We start from the raw sequence: 16,488 nt of genomic DNA on the forward strand, positions 1-16,488 counted from the left end.
TACATCACAATGGTGAAAAAATCAACTTACCACAGAGAGATGGATTTTTTAAACTATGAGGCCAAGAAAGCACAATCCTAACGTATATCTGAGCTTAAAGGACCAGAAATGGCACAGATGACATACTAACATGCTGTAGAATAAATTTTTGGTCAGAATTAGGTTCTTTGGTCACACTTCACACAAGAACAACTCTTACTTATTTCTCAGCTGTATTTGCTTGACTATGTACTAGATGCCAGTCACTCACTATTTTATTTACAAGGTAAAATGCAGATTAATCTTTAAGAGATAAAGGAGAAAGAAGCCTGTTATTTCTATTTTTAGCTTATTAAAAATGAGCTAAGAGTTACAATTGCTGCATCTGCACTGGTTCACAATGCCTGGACCATAGGCTTCTTAAAGCAGGTGGAAAAGGTCCGCTCCCTCGGACTCGAGTGCCCACTCAATGCCCTGCCCACAGGAAGTCTTAGAAAGCACATGCCTGGTGAATGACGAGGATACCCACACCCCACCAGAAAGAGGAGGGCACTGCAACCTCTAAAAACATTTACTGTGACTTAAAAAGTTTCTCTGTCTCTCAGAACCAAAGGGAGAACTATGCTTCCCCCACTGCCTGAGATACAAAGGGCTAGTGGTCAGTGGAGGTGAGCATAAATGACAGGGACAAAGACAGCCAGAATACTTAGATGACAGTCCCAAACTCCCTAGTGTCTGTTTTACTCCTAGGTTGCTCCTGGAGGAATCCTGTTTTGATTGGAGAGGGAAAGAGGAAAGACCAAAGCACATTCTTCTAGGGGCATGAAGGCAGTTACCCAGCAACTGATGCATAGAGAAAAGTATATAAGCAAGAAGTAAAATTCTGGTTTCTTTATCTCTCAAATAAATAAATAAATTTAAGTGAACTAATAAGTGCACATCAGTATAAGAGAAAAATAAGTAACTTCAGAATTTTTCCCATATATGAAAACCATCTGAATAAAAAAAATAAATATTTTTCGGACCTGGTGCACTGGGAAGACCCAGAGGGATCGGGTAGAGAGGGAGGTGGGAGGGGGGATCGGGATGGGGAATACATGTAAATCCATGGCTGATTCATGTCAATGTATGACAAAAACCACTATAATATTGTAAAGTAATGAGCCTCCAACTAATAAAAATAAATGAAAAAATATATATAAATAAAATGTAAATAAAATATTTAGATAAAAAATAATAAACACACTCAATCCTGACTGTACTGTTTCTGTCTATAGTTTACAATGCTGACTGTAGTCCTCTCTGTCTATAAAAGCTCTTGTCCACTGATTGTCAAGGGACGGGGAGTCAGCCTTTGGACAGGCGTCTACCCTCCCCCCAACACACACACCAGCCTCCAAAATGAAGCAAATGTTCCTTTCCACAAACCTGGCCTCTTTATTGGCGTTTGAGTGTGAGCAGATGGACCCCGCCTTCACTTTTTGACCGTCTATGGTCAGCCTTGGAACTATCACAGCACCTGTTATGGTGAGAGGGGAGTGAATTTTAGTGTTACAATGAAGGGGTAATGAGAAGTCAGAGACCAGACCATACTCAAAACCATCTTGATTTTAGCTGGTTCAAGACAGTTTTTGTGGGATCCTGTTTATCTCAATATCTGTGCCCACCTACGCCACAGGTAACAAAGGAAACACTCATTAAAGGTAAGTCAGGGCCCTTAATATTCCATGGGGCTGGACTGCGATAAAACAGTCACCAACAAAGCCCATCAACAATTCCCTGGGAGTAAAAGTAGAATCTTGGTAATAAAATAAAGTCTAACTTTTTGTTACTCCTTTCGTGCTGAGTCAAGTTTCACTTGCTCACAGGATGCTTCATGAAGAGGCCTCACACCCGGCCCATCAGACAAGAATCCCTGGTGTGAAATGGCTGCGTTGACACCTCAGCTTGGAGGGCTGAGTGCAGAGTCACTGCGCCGAGCACTGCGATTCAAGATGGCGTAGAGGGGTTGAGTGCAGAGATGCTGAGCCCAGTACTACAATCTGGAGCCACCCGCAGCACAGCTGAGCCGGTCCAATGAGAACACCCCTGGCCCCCAGCTGACAGGAATCACATTCAGCAGCGCTGTGGAGGGTTTTCAGAGGAAACAGTGTCTCTAGAGCACATTCTACTGGATGAGTCACACCTGGCAGAGGGACTTCCCAGGTGGCTCAGCAGTAAATATCCCGCCTGCCAATGCAGGACACTCACGTTGACCCCTGGGTCAGGAAGATCCCCTGGAGCAGGACATGGCAACTCACTCCAGTATTCCTGCCTGGGAAATCCCATTGACAGAGGATCCTGGCAGGCTGCAGTCCATGGGGCCACAAAGAGTCGGACATGACTGAGTGACTGAGAGCACATGTACACACACACACACACACACACACACACACACACACACACACACACACACACCTAGCAGAAGGACCCCCACCTCCTGTCGAGGGTGTGGGGGTCTCACTTTGGAGAACTGGTAACAAAATAGGAAGAAATCAATCTGTCTCTGTTTTTCCTGGTGGCTCAGATGGAAAAGAATCTGACTGCAGTGCAGGAGACCCGAGTTTGATCCCTGGGTTGGGAAGATTCCCTGGAGATGGGAATGGCTACCCACTCCAGTATTCCTGCCTGGAGAATTCCATGGAATTCTTGTGGGCTATAGTTCATGAAGTCGCAAAGAGTCAGACACAACTGAGCGACTTACACTTTTTCATACTTTCTAACAAAGAAAGCAACTGCCATTTGGGAAGAAATGAGATCTTCTGCCTCCAGTAGTAGTTCTCACTTGGTTGCAGGGTGGAATCACCTGTGAGATTTTAAAAAGTGTTGCTTTCTCCGTCCCCTCCCCTGAGATCCTGATTTAACTGAGATGAGGCTTTAGCACTGTGCTTTACAGATCTCCCCTGGTGATTCAAATTTGTAGCCAAGTTTACAAACCACTGGCCTTTGCCATACTGAGGATATAAAGAACTCTACCTGGATGAGGAAACAGAGTAAACAGAGTGATTCTGCAGGAGCAGGAGTGTATGTTTCTGTGTAGAGGGTGTAGTTGGGGTGGGGGCCTGTGACCCCTTTTGCCCACTCTGAGGCCTTCCTGGCCCTTCATTGCCCAGCCTTTCCACACTTCTCACCTGGATGCCTGGATTCTTCTGTGCCCTGGTGGTGATTTTATGGCAACCCACTCCAGTATTCTTGCCTGGAAAATCCCATGGACTGAGGATGCTGATAGGCTACAGTCCATGGGGTCGCAAAGAGTTGGACACGACTGAGCAGCTTCACTTCACTTCACTTCACTTCATAGTTGTCTCAGGAGATTTCATACAAACCCCGCCTTAGTTCATCACAAACCTATGAGTAGGATTCCCAAGGTGTGACTTGCTGGGAGGGAAATCCTGGGAACTATACAGGATGACCAGCTCAGCAGTAACTTCAGGAGTAGCTCCTGCACAGGGAAGTTCAGGGAGCTCCAGGCAACTGGCCGAGCACGGGTGTGGCACACGGCTGTGACTGGAACCTTCCTGTGTCTGGGATCTGCGGTGTGTGTGTGTGTGTGCTCAGTCGTGATGACTCTTTGGGACCCCATGGACAGAGGATGGGATTTCCCAGGCAGGAATACTGGAGTGGGTTGCCATTTCCTCCTCCAGGGGATCTTCCCAACCCAGGGATCGAACCGGTGTCTCTTGGATCTCCTGCACTGGCAGGTGGAGTCCTTACCACTAGCGCCCCTGTCTCCTCAGTCCATGGGATTTTCTAGGCTAGTGACAGGTAATCCCCAGGTTCAGTGATAAAGAATCTGCCTGTCAATGCAGGAAACACAGGAGCTGCAAGTTTGATCCCTGAGTCGGGAAGAAGCCCTGGGGGAGGAAACGACAACCCTCTCCAGTATTCTATTCTTGGCTGGAAAATCTCATGAACAGAGGAGCCTGGTGGGCTACAGTCACAGGGTCACAAAGAGTTGGACATGACTGAACACAGGTAGTGACAAGTGCCTATGATAGCGAGCATCAAGAAGTGCAAAGGTGTAATGTAATGAGCGTCCCAATAAACAGCAGCTGCCCCTTATTCTGCTCTGTGTGACAAGGATGTGCTTTTGCTTAACTATCATATCACATTTAATTTTTTTTTGGTATATGAAAATTTATTACTATCATTCTTTCATCATCAACATTTATGATCTTGGTCTATCCTTCTTGCATTTGTGTAAGGCCAAAAAAGAGACACTGGCTACTTTGACAGCCTTAAAGAGGACTCCAGGAAAGTCACCAAAAGCATGACCTTTGCAACCAAATCCAGCAACCAGAACTTCATCATTTTCCTCAATAAAATTCAAGCAACCATCACTGGGTACAAAAGGCTGTGATTTTTTGCCATTCTTGGTGAACTGAACCCTGACACATTTCCTGATGGCAGAATTTGGCTGTTTGGCTTCAACCCCTATTTTTTCGAGCACAATTCTCTTGGCATGAGAAGTGCGTCTAAAAGGGCTGTGCCCAAATGGGCTTTCTTGTACTGTTACCATGCCGCTTCCGGGCTCGTCGGCGGCTACAGAGCTTCCTGGCAAAGACTGTGACACTTGCTCATCCTACCAGCACCATGGGCCTGAAAGAAAGACCATCATGTTTAATTTTAACACAAGCTCGGAGGATACTAGGATGTTAGGACCCCCACCATCTTACAGAGCTTAAGGACCTTGCTAGAGGTCATAAGACTCCTGACTGACAGATGCAGCCCCTGAGCCTGCTCCACCCGTGTCCCTGGGGACCAGGAGATCTCCCTGCCCAAAGATCTGCTCAGCAGCTTCAGCCTGACTCCCCGGGTGGGTCCGTGTGGTCCCTCCAGGGGCCCGCAGCCCCTTTGCTCTTATTGCCCCTGACTCAGGTCCTTCCTTCTGCAGAGCAGCCCCTGACAGCACCACGGTCGGCAGGAGGACACCCTTGCCCCGTCCTAGCAGCTTCTCCCTGCAGCCAACTCCCGGGGGTGGGGTCAGGCTAGGTTGTGAGGAGAATCATGAAAGAAGCAGGAAAGGTGTGAACTCATGGTCAGCACCTTCCTCTGACCTGGGACCTCTCTCTCTTCTCCTGACACTTCCCGCCACTCAGGGCAGCTCTTTACGCCCCACGCCCCTCCATCACAAGTGCTCCTGTAGCTCTGCTGTGGATCAGAGTCACCAGGGAAGGAGTCAGAATGCAGAGTCCTGGGCTCCAGCCCCCAAGATCTGATCCAACATCCCAGTGGATTGGGATGCAGGGGGTCCTCTGAGAACATTCTGAGAAGCATTTAACAGACCTGCCACTCACATCTGTGGGCCCTGGGTCAACAGTATAATGAAGCCCATCCTTTATGTTTACATATTTAAAAGCTATAAATCAAACTAACACACTGTCAATTACACCTTCCTAACCACCTGGCAGGCTGGGATTCCTGGACCCTGGAGTTTGGAGCCAGAAGGTAGGACAGCAGAGGGAGGGGCCGCCCCAGCCCCCAGCCCTCCCCCTGCTCTTCCCACCTCTGGCTCTGACCTTCTTTGTGCCCTGAGGAATCTGCTGCTCAAGCAAGAGCATTGCAGTCTTCAAGTCAACGCTCAGGCCACCCTCTTCTGCCCCATAAACAGCTGCATCTTGACCACCTGTCGGGCTGGGAGATGGGCCCCAGGAGGGAGCCTTGCACTGGGGATGGGAGCTGGGATTCTGGGGTCCAGGTGCTCAGAGCGCTGCCTGGAGGGGGCGGGGCTCCAGGTGGCCACACCCTCTGGTCCTCTCTGGCTGCTGCACATGGGGGAGGTACAACGATAAGATCACCCGAGCAGGGCCTCTAAACCAGCGCTTCTCAAACTGTACTGTGAGCAGGACTCACCTGGGTTCTAGAGATTCAGAGTCAGTAGGTCTGGGGTACAGACAAGATTTTGTGTTCTCACAGCCTCAGAGGGCAAGCCAATGCTGCTGGTCCACAGGACGCACTTAGAACAGCAGAGCCCTAGGACAGGGTGGGCAGAGTTTTCCTATAATGGGCCAGGAAGTCCATTTCCAGGATTTGTGGGCCTTATGGTGTCTGCTCAGAAAAACATCTACTTCTGCTTCATTGACTACGCTAAAGCCTTTGACTGTGTAGATCACAACAAACTGGAAAACTTAAAGAGATGGGAGTACCGGACCACCTTACCTGTCTCCTGAGAAACTTGTATGCAGGTCAAGAAGCAACAGTTTGAACTGGACATGGAACAACTGCCTGGGTCCAAATTGGTAAAGGAGTATGACAAGGCTGTATATTGTCACCCTGTTTATTAAACCTACATGAGAAAGAATGTATGTGTATGTATAACTGAATCACTGCTGTACAGCAGAAATTAACACAACAGTGTAAGTCAACCATACTTATATACATTTTAAAAGAAACAAGAAATAAAAGCCAAGGGTGTTAGTAGGTTCACTATTAATATTTACTCTATTTACTTGCGTAGCCTGGTGTTTGTCCGATTTTTCCACTTTAAAAATATAATTCTTCCCTAAAGAATTAATCTGAGAAGATATTTTGAGTCCATGAAAATGCTGTGTCTCTTCCAACCCCCAAACATTCAATGTATGTTCAGTCAATGATGAATTTTGTCTGACTTATTTATGACAATGGCTCCCATGTGGTACTTTTCTGTCAATCTGTCTACATTTGTGAGTTGCCCTTCTACTGTAAAAAAAAAAGATCTTTCCCCTCCTCCTATCTATTTTATGTCTTATTGGAATAAGAATAAACTCATGGATTTTTAAAAAGTTTTATTGTTGCAAAATGTAGGGTTTAAAACTCCTCAACATACTGTTTATTGTTATTTACTTACAAAAGTTCTAATGTGCTATAAACTCCATCTCAGAGACTCATTTTTTTGTCTAGGTAGTCTGCAAAATGTAATTTAAAAAATTTTTTTCACACAATATCCTCCAGAATTAAATGTGATTAACTATTGGACCAAACACTGGTTTGAAATACCCAAAGCCTCCACCTATTAGGTGGATAATTGTGAGCATCGTTACTGAGTGAAAGAGTGAAGTTAGTCAGAACCCTCCAATGTAAACTTCATGTAGAACATTCCTGGTGTATCTAAGTTTTAACCTTGTTCTTCTTAAAAATATCACACAATCCCAATTTGATTATGGCAGGTCACATGGTTCTGGTGTATAGAACAAGGTCTCATAGGGCTGGGGCATGTTATTCCTTCTAGTAATATTATTTTTTAGGTCTAAATTCAAATAAATATGTATTTCTCACAGTTTTCAACACACACTGCTGGTTTAGTCTTTGAAAAAAATTTTTTTCCTTAGAACATTAGGTTTAAAAAACAAAAACTCAGTTAACCCATATTCTGTTTTAAAATGAAAATTAATAATGTATACATGAAATCTTGATTTAAAAAAACCTGTTGTGTTTCTAGGTACCCTCTTCAACACTAGGACCATGCTGCTGATTCAAGAATCGAATCTATATAAATACACGCACAGAATTGTTTTTAGACTAAAGCTACATGGTTGAAGGGTGTCCATAGTCCATTTTGTCAAGGATGGTGCCAGTTTATTTCCCTGGCACTCTGGCTGGTAACTGCTTTCCTTTCACTCTCAAGTGTCCCACTCTGGACAGTACATTCTTTGGGCACCCACACCACTGGTGAGGAGCAGAGAAAGACCTGACAGGCAAGTCAGTGTTTCTGATTGCAAAACCAGGGCTTTCTGTTATCCTAGGCTACTTCTTAGAATTCCAAAATTATAATGTTGACAATGGTTTGTTCTCAGTCATCATTTATTCATTCAGAAAACATTTACTGAGTGCCCCCTATGTAACAGATACTGTGCTGAAAGATGCAATTAAAAAGTGAATAGGGCACAGTTACAAGTCTTTTTCTCACTTGGTTTAGTGAGAAAACAAACCATATGAATACTCATAGTCAGGGCAGGCTACATAGTTTACATAACCTGTGTAAAATGGAAAGAACAGGGCCCCTTGTTTAAAAATCACCATACTGGATGACAACAGGACACTAACCAAGTATGGTTCAGTTTAACAAACGAGAGGTGCTCAGGGTATTAGAGAAATACAAGTTACTAGGATGATGACTGATCTTAAGGTGACTTCCTAGAAGAGGTGACAAATGGGCTGACCCCAGAAAATGAGATTTCTCCCCTTCATGGATCTTCTCCTCTATTTTTTAAACCAGAAGGTATTGAGGAGAATCACTAAGTCATCATTTTGACTTACACATCAGTCATCAAGAGTCTCCCCCACAGTACATCTTCATCACCTACCTTAGAGCTGTGACACAGGATGTGGGGGGCCATGGAGATGAGCTGTTCAGACCTCCCTTCAAGGACTCACTGCCTACCTGCTGGAGGTGCTGCCAGTGGGCAACTTTAAACCACAAGCCTGCATGCAACGACCCTTCCAGGTGGAGGTATAAAGACCTGGCCTTTGGATGTGTCAGGACAACTCTGATGGGCCTTCTTCACTCCAGATGCCCCATGGGATCAGTTAAGGTCATCCAGCCAGTGATCCAGCTTGATCTTTCCTTCTGCCTATCATGTTTCTTTCCTCCTGTTCCACAGTGTTGATTCCAAGGGCACCCCTGATAAACATCCCAGCACTAAACTCCATCTGAGCCTGCATTTCAGAGAACCAGCCTGCAACATGTATCAGAAAACATTCCAGTACTCAGGGAGGACTTTTATTTGAAAATTACTGGTTACACATGTACTTATAACATTTTAAAACCCCCAAATAAAATACAAAATGGTGGAAACAAGGACTTTTTGTGTGAATATCATTACCTTTGGTTTAAAATCTACAACCTAATGTTGTCTGACCAAAAAAAATTAAGTTATATATTAATAAAAGAAAACTATTATGTTGAAACACATGAAAGTGCCATTTTATATAAAAGGCTGAATGTTAGCAGCTCCACATGTTCAATCTAATAGAAAAAAGCCATTAGCATTTGAAATTTAGAGAACATTATACTTATGAATAACTCATGGGTAAAAGATATAGTTAATGAATTAAATTAGGAATTAGAAAATACATAATACTTTGGCTATTGATTGGTGTCAGTATCAAAACTTGTAGGCTGTAGCTAAAGTGGATCTCAGAAAAAATGTCAGCTTTATATACTTAGGTTAGAAAAATAATGATGTTATTAATCTGTTTGCAATTTAAGAATTTAGAGAAAAAAATCTCAAAAAGGAAAAGTTGAAAGAAAGAAAGAATGATATGATGAACTAGAAGGAAAAACTGAGCATCAATCAAGCAAAAAGTTGATTCTTTGAAAACAGGAAAAAGTTATACAAGATTACTCATAAAAAAGAGAAGGTTCAAAGAAAATTAAAAGCCTAAAAAACACAGAGAAGCTGCAGAGATTAAACATGTAAGATATTGTGAATAAATTTATGCCAATCAAGCTCAAAACTCACAGGAAACAGATCCACTTCTAGAAAAATGAAATTAAAAAAAAAAGAAAAGAAAAATGAAATTTACCAAAATGACTCTGCAGAAATAACACACTGAATAGGAAGCACATAATTATCAAGCTACCCAGACAATGATGGCTGCACAACATAGTGAGTGTGATTAATGCTACCGAATTGTGTGATTAAAAATGGTTATATGGTAAATTTTATGTTATACATATTTTACCACAATTTCTTCAATGTAAAAAATAAAATCCTCTATCTAGAAGACAGTCTAGAACATGTCTGTCCTTCATTAGCAAATCCCCTGGAAGGGTTCCTACTTTGATAAAGAATATTTTCTCTTTCTTCTCTTTTAGAGGGCTTCCCCAATGGTTCAGTGGTAAAGAATCTGCCTGCAATGCAGGGGACACAGGAGATGAACGTACAATATTGTCCTTCTGTATTTTAACCATATGTTTTTTGGAGGGTGACAACTCTCTCTCCTATAATGTCACTTAAACTACATTACTCTATGTTTTTCCCATTATTTTTCTCTGTAGTATTTTAACCAGAGGTCTTTGAGTGGAAAATGGATTGCAGTTCTTTTAAAGGAAGTGGTGATACAAAACAGCATCATCACACAGTCTTCAAGAATCCCTAATATAATTAGAAAGTAATATGTAATTCTGGGAACAGTTAAAAAAAAAAAAAAAACATCTGTGAGAACTTTGTCTCAAATCTTAGAAAATGAGTTTGGCTCCAGAATCTCTCAAGACACAAAACCAGCTCTTATTGGTGGCCTGCACCACTGATCTGGATAAAAAAGAAAATAGTATTACATATAAATAAACATAACAAATCCTTTTTCAAGAGCTTTAATCCACTGAGTGAAGTTGGAGAAAAAATTGTAGATTAATATTTGTAATATGTAAATATCTGTTGCTGGTGTAAAAAAAAAGTATAATATAATTTATGCAGTGCAGGAACCTATTGGAAAAATGCCTTTGGAATAGACATGAACTCATGGTAGAATCACAGAGTTGACTCAAAAACTGTGAAGGCTGAGGGTTGTCCACTTGTCATCCATAATATTCATAACCACACAGTCACTGTGAGTGATATCTGGTTATTTCCTTTCAGAGTGCACCTGAGGAGGGGGGGAACAAAAACCACATATTTATGAATTTTAAAGTCCTTCTCCTAAGGCAACACATTCTTAGGTCCACTGCTTCATGTGAAGCAAATCATATCACTGCTAGAGACACAATAGGAAAAACCAGGGGTGTATTTATTCAATGGAGGAAGTAACCCCACTAAAACCTTCATTGGGGCTGGATTTAATGCCAAACAACCTGTAGGTACACTTGATTTCTGGTCATTCTGATTCACAGATATGCTTTATCACTAGAGTAAATTGATAAGCAAAATCATTTTACTAACTCAAAGACTGCAGAGAAATTAAAAACAAGGTGACAAAGAGGCTGGGAAATCTATTAATAGTGTCTGCCCAAGGGTTTCTCATTTTCACACATAAAATGAGCACAACAAATTTGGGTGTTAATATCGGGGTATAATCCCTGTATTTTATAAACTCTGATTGACAATTATCGAAAGTAAGGAGTAGGAAATGGAGAAAGCATAATACTATGTTCTTGCCTGGAGAATCCCATGGACAAAGGAGCCAAGTGGGCTACAGTCCATGGGGTCACAAAGGGTCAGACACGACTGAGCAACTAACACACACGTAGTCATTAAGAATGAGATAACCATAGTGAAGTGAAGTGAAGTCGCTCAGTCGTGTCCAACTCTTTGCGACCCCATGGACTGTAGCCCACCAGGATCCTCAGTCCATGGGATTTTCCAGGCAAGAATACTGGAGTGCATTGCCATTTCCTTCTCCAGGGCATCTTCCCGACCCAGGGATCGAACCGGGGTCTCCAGCATTGTGGGCAGACGCTTTACCGTCTGAGCTACCAAGGAAGCCCTGAGATAACCATATGCGTTGATAAAATCTGAGATGCAACATTAAGTGAAAAAAAGAGAAAGAACAGCTATCATTTTGCTTAGAAACAGGAAGTTTCTTCTGATACACATAACAGCTCAACAGAACAGTCAACAGTGGTGCTGGGGCTCCGCCTTGTGGGGGAGCTGTGTGATGACAGGAGTGGAGAGTGATTTACCTTTTGTTCATACATTTTAAAAAAGTATTTTAAATTTTGTAGCATCAGATAAACCATGTATTTTAAAATATGTTATTATAAATACATTTTAATCGTTTAGAGCAGTGGTCCCCAACCTTTTTGGCCCCAGGGACCCAGTTTATGGAAGACACTTTTTCCACAGACAGGGTGAGAAAGAGGAGGTTCAGTGTAAAGTGAGCGATGGGGGCAGCAGCTGAAGCTTTGCTCCTTTGCACACCACTCACCTCCTGCTGTGTGGCCCAGTCCCTAACAGCCCAGGGGCCATACCAGTCTGGTCCAGGAGTTGGGGACCCCTGATTTAGAGTCTCTAAAGCTACTTAGAACTATAGGTGTATTTTTTATTACTGGAAGGCAAGTCTTCCATCTACAGCCTTTTAAAAAATGATCCCACTTTTATACTGTAAAACTCTCTATATTCTCAACATCTGCTGAGATCTGCTTAAGCAGATCTTCTCTCTCATCTGATCCCTGTAATAAGTGTGAAGAAGCCGGCAGGGCTGTAATCCCTGCTCTACACACAGGTGAGGACCTGAGGCTCAGAGACCTTGGGGGACACAAGGCCATGTGGATACTAAGTGCCTCTTCCATCTATTCAAATGGGTCCGGGCTCCCAGAACTCAAATACGAGGATTTTATAACTTCTAGGCTCTATTAGGTGATTTCATGAATAGACAAAATGACACCTCTGTTACACACTGGGAACAAAGAAACTTCAAAAAACCTCAACCAGATCTGCTTCATCACAGAACAGAGTAGATGACAGGCATTCATTCTTTGAGCTGAACTGTGTCCCCTCCAATTTTACATGTTGAAGTCCTAAATCCCCCAGTACCTCAGAATGTGACTTCGGAGACAGTGTCTTTAAAGAAGCAATAAAATTAAAATGAAATCAAATAAGTGGGTCCCAATCTAACAAACTGGAGTTCTTATAAGAAGAGGAGATCAAGACACAGGCTCACACAGAGGGAAGACCACGTGAGACACAAAAAGAAGACGGCATCTCCAAGCCAAGGAGAGAGACCTCAGAGGAAGCCAATCCTACCGACATCTTGGCCTCAGACTTCCAGCCTCCAGGGCTGTGAGGAAATAAGTTTCTGTTGTTTGAGTCGCCTGCTCTGTGGTCTTTGTATGGCAGCCCTAGCAGACTAATGCCCCCTTCAGCTTTATGAATCTAAAAGGTGCTTTCTCTACTATTTCATGGATCAGGGTCAATCAGACAGTGATCAGTTCACCTGAACTATTTGTTCAAGAAAATGTGATATGGAATCACCTTCTCCTAGATATTTAGCTTTCTCTTCAGAAGAATGAATTCTGTTCTATTAGAGTGAAAACCTTGTGACTTAGGCTAATCATGCCGTTGTTACAGCTCTGAACAAGGCATTGATATCTCATGCTTGCAAATTCAAAAAACTGATAAGCTGACAGTTTATCCTCCTAAGAGGATGCAGAGTAGGCAGAAATAATGTCAAGATGGGATGAGAATCAAGAACTGCATTTCTTTCTGTAGAGGTGACCTGAGCCAGTGGCAGGACTGAAATCTAAGAGTGAGGCTCTGTCACCCTGTGAACTTGAGTGACCACCTCCACCTTGGCGACCATGTGAGAGGAGCAGTGTTCTCAGACTTGACACAGAACACAGTACCTAGGACTGCACTCAGCCTCCCTAGTGATTCCCCCTCTGTGCTCCCTGGACCAGCTCTGTGATCTTGGGTGAGCCCTGGACCCAATCTCTTCACCCATGATGTGGGATAAAAAAGGGTAGTCATGAGGATTAAGTGAGATCATACAGGCAAAAACTGAGTAAAATAAATTATAAACAACTACACAAACGTAACTTACCATTAGTATTGTTAGAGTAGGTTCAGGATTAATAGACCAGGAATCACAAGATTTCTAATTCTATGACCTATGGATGCTTCTATATGTATGTAACACTTGATTTAAAACATTTATTTAAAGAACAGATTTCTAATTCTGTGTCTGCTGTAAACTAGCTTAACACCAATTATATAAATGAGGCCACATTCCTTCTGAGGACTTAGTTTCCTCCCCTAGAAAATGAGGATGTTGAACCCTATTATCTTATCTGGGCATAACTAAAATTCTGAGATCAATTTCTCCTTACTCAATGACTTGATCATACATAAGGATAATATAGGTTTTTAAATGAACACTTTGACACATAGGTGGGGACATCTCTCTTTGATGTGTAATGCCTAAGTTCAAAATAACAAATGGGTTTTAAGAGTCCTTGCTGCTTTGTGACTTGGTTATGTGGGAAATCACAAATGATTATCAGGTCTCAGGAGGGAAATTCTGACTGGAAGACACTGTAGTAGATGAAAGCACTCTGTGAATTTTAGGCACAAAAAATAGAGTTCCATGTTCAGCTTCTCAGCATTTGCATACAGTACAGTCCTTACAAAAAGCCATCTCCTACCCTATGAACAGTGGAAGGTACTGCTGTGCATTTCCTCACTTCTTAGAGGATTGAGATGAAACAGTGACAGAGGGAATTTAGGCCACATTTTAGATACATTTTTCATACAGAAATACTGTTAGATACTGGGGCATGTTTTCTTTAACAGATATTTTAAATATTACACAAGAAATTTTATTCTACTTACAAGTGAAAATCTGGGAAATGCAGAAAAGTATGAAGAAGGTAAAATGCATCCATCATTTAATACCCAGAGATAAATTTTCATGGGGAAAGCCTTACCACATATAGGCTGAAGCCTCACCCCACCCCAAAACCATGCATCTCAAGCAGCAAGAACACCACATCTTCCCTCCCTCCCTCCATCTTCCCATCAGTGTCAATCCCATCTTGTTACAGAATGAATTACAGGTGGCTGCATGACAATGACTCAGTCCCTTAAACTAGACCTCAGTTGTCACATCTGTACAAAAACTACCACCTCACCTTTGTTAGAAAGACACCACGTGACTGAATGTCGCTCACTGAGCACCTTCCTCACCATGTACAGTGTTTAGAGATTTCACACACCTCATCTTCAAGCCCCATTCAGAGGACAGTATTAAGGTTTGTGAATTCCTGATTCATCCTGATGACAATCTACCTTCTTCTGAAAGTTAGAAGGAGCATGGGCAGGGAGGGGGTAACTGGATAAAATTCTAAACAACAAAGAATTAGGGATTGAGTGACAGTATCATGTAAGAGTTTTCTTTACAGGTTAGAAACAGAAGCAACTTATACCTTTTCCTGGTAAAACTTCCTAGCCTCAAATATTCCAGAATTTTTTCCTTAAACTCTCAAATTTCATGGATGTTCCTGGACAGCACTTGCATCACAAATGTGCTGAGGACCAATCAGAATGAAACATAAAGGGTCTGCAAAATGAGAGTGTTCTGTGCTCTAAGGGAATCTGAACCTAGGGTCCAAGTATGTGGTAAATCCTATCCAAAATTTGTCTCTTAGGCACAGGTGCACGTGCACAGAAGCACACACTCATCCTACACCCACCCCCACCACTGCTGCAGATTCTCAGCAGACCTGCTTTCAACCTGCCACATGTTGTTAAGACCCAGTCATGAAGCGTAGTCTCTGGAGGTGTAGGATTGAAAAGGGCACAGAGACACCTGGTGGAGATGCTGAAGAGTGAACCAGGAGGGAGACTACAACACCCTGCAGCAGACTCACCTGTTTTGCCCTTTCAGTGAGGGCAGAGGCCTCTGCCTTGCCCAGTTTTTGCACCATCTTGTAAAACAGGCTATTTGCATTTTGCAGCAAATCATATGGTCGGGTATATTCTGTCAGTCTCCCTGAATCCAAAACCTGTTAATCAGCAGAAAGAAACCAATTAGCACCAGTGTTTCACAGTAACATATTATGTGTGTGTGTGTGTGTGTGTGTGTGTGTGTGTGTGTGTGTGTGTGTGTGTGTGAAGTCACTTCAGTTGTGTCCAGCTCTTTCCAACCCTATGGACTGTAACCCATCAGGTTCCTCTGTCAACGGGATTCTCCAGGCAAGAATACTGAGTGGATTGCCATTTCCTTCTCCAGGGGATCTTTCCAACCCAGGGATTGAACCCATGTTTCTTATGAGTCTCCTGCAATGGCAGGTGGGTTCTTTACCATGAGTGCCAAATATTTCACAGTAATATTAAAACTTGGACAATATTTCAGAAATGGGCGGGACAGGGAGAATCTATCTGGGTGGCAGGACTGGCTGGTGTTTAAATGGTTTGATTCCCCTGTTTTACAGGCAGAAAAAGGCCTAACCTGGTCTTTTATTATTATAAAGCTATAGGAAAGGAAGAAAATGGAAATTTTACAGTATGATTACTGACAGTCAGCAGTCTGTAGCATCTTAAATTCTGCCCAAGACATTTGGGGTTGTTATCATTAGTTAGTGCTTTTAGCTCTCAGACTCTGAGCTCTGAGGGATATTTATACAGTTACACAGAGTTGGCAAATATCTTGATTCAAGAAAATGAAAGTCAATTTATCTAAAAAGCAGGTTGATGTCAGACAAACCAGATGGCAGGAGCCTGACAGCAAATTGTCAATTTGGTTTGAGAGAATCTGAGCAGTATTTGGGAAAGAAGATACTTCTGGAATTTCTTTATGGTTCTTGATTACTGTCAGCTGCTAAGAGGGGCAGAATCCTTTATCTGAGATGTTTCTTGAAGCTGGATATGGTTGTAGTTTATTATTTTGAGAGTATAAGGCTGGCAAAAGGAGCTGCTACATAGCAGCTTTAGTTGAATTGCTCTGCAAAAAAAAAAAAAACCTCTAGAAATCCAATTTTCTCCTTGAATAAGATCAAAGAAACAATTAAGAAATTGAGCTTGTAATTCTAGTGATCATGGCCCATACAGCACAGTT

The 16,488-nt window shown here is 42.6% G+C and overlaps 2 protein-coding genes across 7 annotated transcripts in view; both read right to left on the reverse strand.

Moving 5' to 3' along the window:
• Nucleotides 1–16,488, reverse strand: part of LOC122686751 (ATP-binding cassette sub-family C member 4-like) — a 2,082,459-nt gene that overhangs the window by 1,945,046 nt on the left and 120,925 nt on the right. The window lies entirely within an intron of this gene.
• Nucleotides 3,914–8,424, reverse strand: LOC122687088 (40S ribosomal protein S23-like). Its single transcript, XM_043892532.1, is given in 4 exon segments — nucleotides 3,914–4,503; nucleotides 4,506–4,532; nucleotides 4,535–4,572; nucleotides 8,378–8,424. Coding segments are annotated over 4 exon segments (429 nt in total). The 3' UTR covers nucleotides 3,914–4,186.

This window comes from Cervus elaphus, chromosome 30 (genome assembly GCF_910594005.1).
Source record: "Cervus elaphus chromosome 30, mCerEla1.1, whole genome shotgun sequence".
Classification (NCBI taxonomy): domain Eukaryota; kingdom Metazoa; phylum Chordata; class Mammalia; order Artiodactyla; family Cervidae; genus Cervus; species Cervus elaphus.